This window comes from Catharus ustulatus, chromosome Z (genome assembly GCF_009819885.2).
Source record: "Catharus ustulatus isolate bCatUst1 chromosome Z, bCatUst1.pri.v2, whole genome shotgun sequence".
Taxonomy (NCBI): Eukaryota; Metazoa; Chordata; class Aves; order Passeriformes; family Turdidae; genus Catharus; species Catharus ustulatus.
The window spans coordinates 335608-342876 of record NC_046262.2 but is presented as its reverse complement, the minus strand read 5'-3'; the positions used below and the strand labels follow the sequence as shown (position 1 = coordinate 342876).

General features: G+C 49.4%; 1 protein-coding gene across 1 annotated transcript; it reads right to left on the bottom strand.

The window, feature by feature from the left end:
• Positions 1–367: 367 nt before the first annotated feature.
• NARS1 (asparaginyl-tRNA synthetase 1) lies at positions 368–7165 on the bottom strand. The gene is made up of 15 exons (XM_033086215.2): positions 7077–7165; positions 6483–6565; positions 6233–6298; positions 6034–6126; positions 5772–5861; positions 5562–5640; positions 5140–5210; positions 4839–4925; positions 3810–4031; positions 3510–3709; positions 3203–3338; positions 2535–2648; positions 2017–2148; positions 1768–1899; positions 368–1672 (listed from the first exon to the last, which is right to left on the bottom strand). Exons 1-15 carry the CDS (start codon positions 7117–7119, stop codon positions 1541–1543), a joined length of 1680 nt encoding a protein of 559 aa, XP_032942106.1. The 5' UTR covers positions 7120–7165; the 3' UTR covers positions 368–1540.
• Positions 7166–7269: the final 104 nt, after the last annotated feature.

Genomic DNA, 7269 nt, shown 5'->3' with positions numbered 1-7269 from the left:
CTTTTCCTGACACTTCTCCCTTCCCATCACTTCAGGCACTAAAAGGAAAGTATTTAATAAAGTCTTTAGCTGCTGCCAGAAGTTCCAAGCTGCTCCCCTCAGCACTGCTACCTCAGCAACCTTAGTCAACCACATTGATTCTCTCCAGGACATTTCACTGGGCAGCTGAGGTGGTCCCTCCAAATTAGAAAAAAGTCATGCTTTTAAGTTAATTAGTGGGGATTTTGTTTAAAAGAGGGGGAAAGCTCTTGCCAGTTCTTAGGATACATTTACTGCACTTGAAAAATTCCCTTTCCCCGGGTTTTTGTCCACAGTGTATCAGTAAAAGGAACAAGCATTAATGTCAAGTACTGCCTTGCACACCAGCTTCTGTTGCCATCATTTATTGGTTGCTGATTTAGACCAGTTTATATAACATGCAAGATGAAGAAAACCAATCACTTATTACAAAAATATGGGTATCCACAGCTCAGCAATTCCAGGAGTGAATGGCAAACCCAGCTCAAGTCTCAGTGCAGGTGGCAAATGATGCACCCACCTTTTTTTTTTCTTCCCCCTCTCTGGTGAAGGAATTGCTTATGACTAGAAATGATACAGATGACTGAACACATGAAGTATTTCATTACCCCTATTTGATAAGTTGATTACAGCCAGGGAAGCTGCTCAGCTGCAGTAGCACAAGGAAACAGGGAGCTGCTCTATGAACACACCTCAGCACAACATGGGAAAGCACTGCTGGGACTACAGGCTGAAAATCCGAGGTTTCAGTTGGCATTCCTCGGGTCTCAGTCAGTCACTTCTGGCTGCAAACAGGGAGCACAAAGCACCAGAACCCCCCCGTGGCCCAGAGCCATCAGACACGTGCAGCTGGGGGTGCAGGGACCACGGCAGCTCTTGGGAAAGGGAGCAAAGCCTGCCTTGCCAACAGCCTCAGCACTGCTGAGCGACAAATAATCTGGAAACCCCAAAGCCCCAGAGCCTCTCTCACAGCGCAATTCTGTGCGCTGCACCGCACACCTTGCTACTGAACCAACTCCCAGAACCCCCTTAAAATCAGCAGGAACTAAAAACATGCAGTGCTCCTTTTCATCCTTTGCTCACGTCTCTCCATACCATTCTCACAGGGCACTCTTGGGGGATTTCAGGAGCTGGAACTCCTGACTTCCCCAACAAGAAACCCCAAGAGAGAAGAGATTAAAATTAGAGCAAATTTAAAAACAAAATGGTCAAATGCCCAGCATATTTTAAGTCACAGAAATTAAAAGCAGAAGTGTATCTTGTTTTATAAATGACAACTTATCAGGATCTTTGTTTTGTGATGACTCAAGAGCATAAATGCACCTAAACGACTTTTCTAAGGCTTTTTCCAGTTAATACTAGCACTTTTGTTTTAAAAAAGAGGTTTTGTTCTTTTTCCTTTTCACATCCTAAATTGGTATTTGAATTAGCAACAGTTGCAGAAGTCTTGTTGTCAGACAAGTGTACCACTCTTTCCCAAGCATGAGCTGCTCAGTTTGGCAGGAGGCTTTCCCAAGGATGGCTAAGGTTTGCAGCGCTGCACAAAGCGTGGATACAGACAGACATCTCGGATGTGGTGTCTGTTCAGAATCCAGGTCAGGAACCGCTCCAATCCCAAACCGTATCCTCCGTGAGGGCACGTGCCGTATTTCCTCTGGAATTCAGGGAGGGGACATTACACACCTTGTAATTGAGAGCAACAAGCCCTCTAAGCTGCAGGGCCAGCCCAGCAGCGTGTGCTGTACTCACCTGATCCGTGTACCAGTAGTACGGCGTGGGATCGATGCCCTCCCTCTTGTAGCCCTCAAACAGCTCCTCGCTGTCCCAAATGCGCATGGAGCCGCCGACGATCTCACCCACGTTGGGCATCAGCACATCCACCTGCAATGCACCACAGCACATCCCACTCACTGCCAGCCAGCCATGCCCAGGCACCCGGGACAACAGCAAGGATCCGCCAGGGAGCCTCCTGCTACCCCAGCAGGTACCGACACTCACGGACTCGGTGAGGCGCGAGTCGTCGCTGCAGCGCTGCATGTAGAAAGACTTGATCTCTGCAGGGAAGCGGCACAGCAGGATGGGCTCGTTAATGGTGTCTGTCATCAGCCTCTCGGGGGCTTCTGGGATATCCTGCGGTCACAGGAGGCTTTAGTAACACTCAGCACCAAAACTGCTCCATACACAGGGCCCACAGGAACACACATGTCCATGCTTTCATCCTAATGTGCCTAAAGTCTTAAATTTATTCTAGAAGATATAAAAACCCACAAGTCTGGGGAAAGAGATCTGTTCAATTAAAATCTAAGTCTCCCCAGTGTATGAGACAGAAAACCAGGGGGTAAAAAATCCTGGCTATGCTGTCAAATTCTCCTGAGCTCCTTCAAACAAATGTCTCATGCTGGAGGAGCGTGGCCAGGGAACTGGCCTGATGGCAGGTGACAACAAGGGCATCAGGTCAAATCCCAACCCCAGCTGCATTCCTGCATGACACTACCCCACCCCCCAGCAGGGCATACCTCCCCAAACTCATAGTAAGTGCCATCCTCCTTCTTCACATCATGTTCCTTCAGCCACTCGATGGCTTCAGCATAGTTCATGCGCCGGAAGGGCCGTTTGGGGGGCTGGAAACCCTGTGGGCACGAGCAAGGACAGCTGGAGGAGCACCATTTTAAAAGGGATACTTTTCCAGCTCACACATCATCAAATTATCACTTAAATGAACAAATCAAGCTCAGTACTACAAAGCTAGAGCCAAACACAACCGTGCCAAGCCCAGCAAATGTCAAAGATCACCTGGGAGGAAAGATAAGGAAGTATTTCCGGAGCTTTAGGGCTCTACGTTCCAGGGAAGGAAATGAAACACCACTTGTTTCATTGCTCCCTCATGCTCCATCAGCAAGCACCAGTCAGTCGATATCCCAGCTCTGGGATGGAGGTTTTTGTTCCACACTCCCATAAACCCTGGCACACTGCTGGCTTCTGGAGCAGGGAACACCTTCCCCACAGCTCCTTGCTATGGCCGTTGCCAGCCTTGCAGATTTTTCATTCTTACTATGTTTAATGTTATTATTATTATTACAAATAGTATGTAAGCTCAGTGCCACGCCCTGCATCTCCCAAAGGAATGTGCTGAGTAGGAAAGGCTTAGGATCCCATTTTCTTGGCTGTTCCCACTGCTGCCTACCGGGTTGAGGTCATGCAGTAAGCTCGCTGCAGGTGACTTCAACACTCTGTCTACGACATCACAAACCAAGTTCTCCAGACGGTCCAACAAATCCTCAAAACTTATAAAAGGACATTCAGCTTCAACGTGAGTGTACCTGAAACAGAGCCAGACCATTGCAAAGTCACATACAAGCAACACATCTTCAGCTCTGAAACAAACTCATTAAAAAACCCCACAACCCAAACACACACTTCTGACCCCCTTTCACTCCCACACTGCAGAGGAAATGAAGCTTTTAAAGAGAAACAAGGACAAGTGTCCATACTCTGCCAAGTGCCTGCGGGTCCTGGACTGCTCAGCTCTGTAGGACTGAGCAATACAGAAGACATCTCCCAGAGCTGGCAGGCAGGTCTCCAGGTAGAGCTGTGATGACTGGGTCAGGTACGCCTCTTCACCAAAGTAATCCAGCTTGAACAGGGTGGAGCCTCCCTCCACCTGCGTCTGCACCAAGGTTGGTGGGGTGACCTGCAGGGGAACAGGGCTGTCACTGCCTGAGCGAAGAACTGAGGACACGGACGAGCCAGGCCACCAGAGCAGTCCTTCCTGACAGGGAACACACACTCACTTCATAGTATCCGTTGGCAAAGAAGTGATCCCTGAAGGCCTGCACGACCATGGAGCGCACCTTGAAGATTTTGGACATGTTCTCACCGCGAATCATCATGTGCCTGTTGTTGAGCTGCACGTCCACCTCCGAGTCCTCATTGAGCAGATTGTCAGCCCCTCCTGCTGGGGCCAGCCCGATGAGCTCCCAGTAATCACAGCTCAGCTCGTGGCCTCCCGGAGCCTGCAGTGGGAGAGAGCAAACACTGGGGAAAAGTCCACTGCTTGTGCCTTGGATGTCTTGGAGTGATGGGACAAGGGGAATGGCTTCCTATGGACAGAGGGCAGGGTAGATAGGATATTGGGATTAAATCCTTCCCTGTGAGGGTGTGAGGCCCTGGCACAGTGGAGCTGTGGCTGCTTCACTCCTGGCAGGGTCCAAGACCACGTTGGACGGGGCTTGAAGCAACCTGGGATGGGCAGGGGGTGGCACTGAGTGAGCTCTAAGTTCCTCCCAACCCAAATAGTTTGTGACTCAGTTCTGCTCTCATCAGCTCCCCCGTGTGGGTACAGCTGCCTTGCACCCCTGACAAATGGCATTTTTAGTTCAGTTACAGCATTTTCAGGGTAGAAATGCAATTTTTCAAAGGCTAACCCACAGATTTTTACCAAAATGTAATAGTGGGGGCACACACTATCTCACCTTGGGTCGATCCTACAAACACCTCAGTAAAAGAGATGTGAAAAAATTCTTAGCCTCACAAAACAAAAACTGAATAAACCTGTTAAGGAAAATGGAGCCAGGTCATTTATATTTGAGAGTTCTCCACATTATACTCTAGGAATTGTCAGTAGATGGAGAATTTTTAAGCAGCAGCAGAACAGACACACAGTTCACCTGTCTCACACTGAACACTGGGTGAGAGCAGAGCTTTGGGAGCTTTGTTCTCTCCCTAGCCCCAACTCCCTCTGAAACAATTCCATGATTCCTTGCAGCTCAGCACACCAGGGGCCCGTGAGGGAGGAGGAGAAGCTGGAGGAGCTCCTGTACCTGCTTGCCCTGGGGCAGGAGGTTCAGCGTGCCGTACACCACCACGCTGCTCTCCGTGGACAGCACCAGCCCGTTGTAGCACTGGCACTGCGAGACACAACAGGCACAGGTGAGTGAGGCTTCATTCCTACCTTTGCTAAGGCATCACAGATTGGCACACAGACACTGCCACACAGCCCTCACACTGACAAACTGCACTGGGAGGGCATACAACTTCACAGTAACACAGCTGAGTCAGCGGGTTTACATCTACACAAGAGAACTCTTCAATTAACACCACAGCAAAATCATCACAACTTACCAGATCATCAGAAAGGACACACTGAAGAAACCCTGTGCCATCTCTCAAGATAATGAACATCAGAGTTTTCCCTGGTTAAAAAGAGAAGGAATTTGGTTTCACTATGGGTAGGTGCTGGTTAGTTCCTCATTTGGCAGGGAATAAGTCGAGAAAATTCTGCAGGACTAGCTTCCAAACTGAAAATCTTGTAGGATCTGAACTAATAAAAATAACTAATAATATATAATAATATAATATAATAACTAATAAAAACTAAACATATCTGTATGCACCCACATCAGGGAAGTGTTGCAGTGATCACTGAGATCAGCCAAAGAGGGCACCTAACTGGTTTAAAAATGAGACCAGGTGCTGTCAGACTCATTCTGGGTCCAACTTTTGTTCTAGCTCCCTGCACGGGCTCAGCAATGCTTGTGCTTTACCTTGCCTCCGTATCCTGTGGACCCAGCCAAAAACCTTCACCCTCTGCCCTCTGTAAGCCTCCAGAGCATTAATCTTCACCTGTGAGGCAGGGAATAAAAGCCATTCAATAGGGGAATGGGTCACCACCTCTTAGAGCCATGCAGACCCCAGCCCAGAGCAGCACAGTCTCTGTGCTGCCCAGATGTGCCAAGGCACAGGATCATACTCACACACTTGGGCTCTGGCAGACTGGGATCATTCTTGATAACAACCTTCTTGGCTTCCTCCAAGTTCTTCTCTCTTCTCAAGAGGTCTTCTGCCTGGTTTGAAATAAATTACTTACTAAATAGCTGTGACCAGGCCAGTTGAAAATAGCATGTGAAACAACAGCACCAGTGAGGAACACCTGCAGGTTTTTTAGAAGGGCAGGAATGCTGATAAGATTGTAATGCTTTTAGAAAACAATGGGGCTCTGTTCCTTCTGTAGCCTACCTCCTTCTTCTCCTTAGCTTCATTCTTCATCTGTTCCCTGTGCCATAGTTTTTTTACATTCTTCATCTGTGATTTGGAAATGATGGCCCATCTCTAAAGAATTCAAGGAGAGAGCAAAAGACAGCAGATTACATTGTGTCCCTTCACACCAAGAAGCAGTAAAATAATACCCCTAGGAAACCCTTCAATGCCACAGCACCTCGTTTTCTTTTTGGGAATCCACATAAATTGTAGGAAATGGCTCTTTTCCTGCTGTCATCAATGCCTAAAAAAGGGGGGGAAATAACCAAAATTAACCAAAATCATCCTTGCAGAGCCTGAGCAGGCACCTTCCTCCTGCTCAGGCTGCAAAAATAGGTATGAAACTCACATTTAAAATACAAGAGCCATCCATCACTTGCCCCAGAACACATTTCACACCAAACAAAGCAGGTGTTTTCCACACTCACCTTCAACACAGTCTTGAATGGTTTCTTTTGTGTCCCATCTCCAGTGGAGTCATTGCCCTCTCGTTCAGACACATACAGCTCTTCTGGAATACATGGTAAATACAGGCAATTACTCAAAAAAAAATGAAAATGAGAAATAAAGTGGACACACATGGATGCGTGTCCCTGCTCACTGCAGGGGGCTGGATGAGGTGACCCTGCAAAGGCCTCTTCCAACCCAACCCTTTCTAATATACCAGCAGGATAAACCTTCAAAGGCACCAGCTGGTCAGCCAGGATAAGAATTATTTCACACATTTCACTTTAAAAAATCAATGCATGCAGTGTGTTCGCTAAAATCGCGAGGGCTCCCGGGGTACCGAACCCTGCACATGGGAAGCAGAAGAAGGAGCAGCCCCTCCCAGGAACAGCTTAGCGCAGGTAGGGAGCGGGCAGGGCAGCGCCGGGCTCGGCCATGGCCGGAACCCAGTGAGGAGCGACGGATCCCTCCCGTGGCCGGGGACATCCCCCGAGGTACCGGCACTGCCGGGAGGGTCCGAGGGTGAGAGGGACGCGAGGGGAGCCGGGCTGGGGGGCCGGGCCCCGCGATCTCACCCAGGGCCAGCGCCGCCGTCCTGCCCAGCACGTCCCCCGCCATGGCCGCGGCACAGGAACTGCGTCACGGGCGGGCTGAGCCAACCCAGCCCCGCCTTGCGTCAGCCAGCCCCGCCCTTCCCTTCCCTTCCCTTCCCTTCCCTTCCCTTCCCTTCCCTTCCCTTCCCTTCCCCTCCCCGTAGCCGGGTCTAAC

Excerpts from the sequence above, each read along its gene's own strand:
- NARS1 (XM_033086215.2), bottom strand. The coding sequence starts at position 7,119 with ATGGCGGGGGACGTGCTGGGCAGGACGGCGGCGCTGGCCCTGG. Across the intron at positions 6,299-6,482 it reads CATTCAAGACTGTGTTGAAG|GCATTGATGACAGCAGGAAA; the intron begins GTGAGTGTGGAA and ends CCCCTTTTTTAG. Across the intron at positions 5,862-6,033 it reads AAGCTAAGGAGAAGAAGGAG|GCAGAAGACCTCTTGAGAAG; the intron begins GTAGGCTACAGA and ends ATTTCAAACCAG.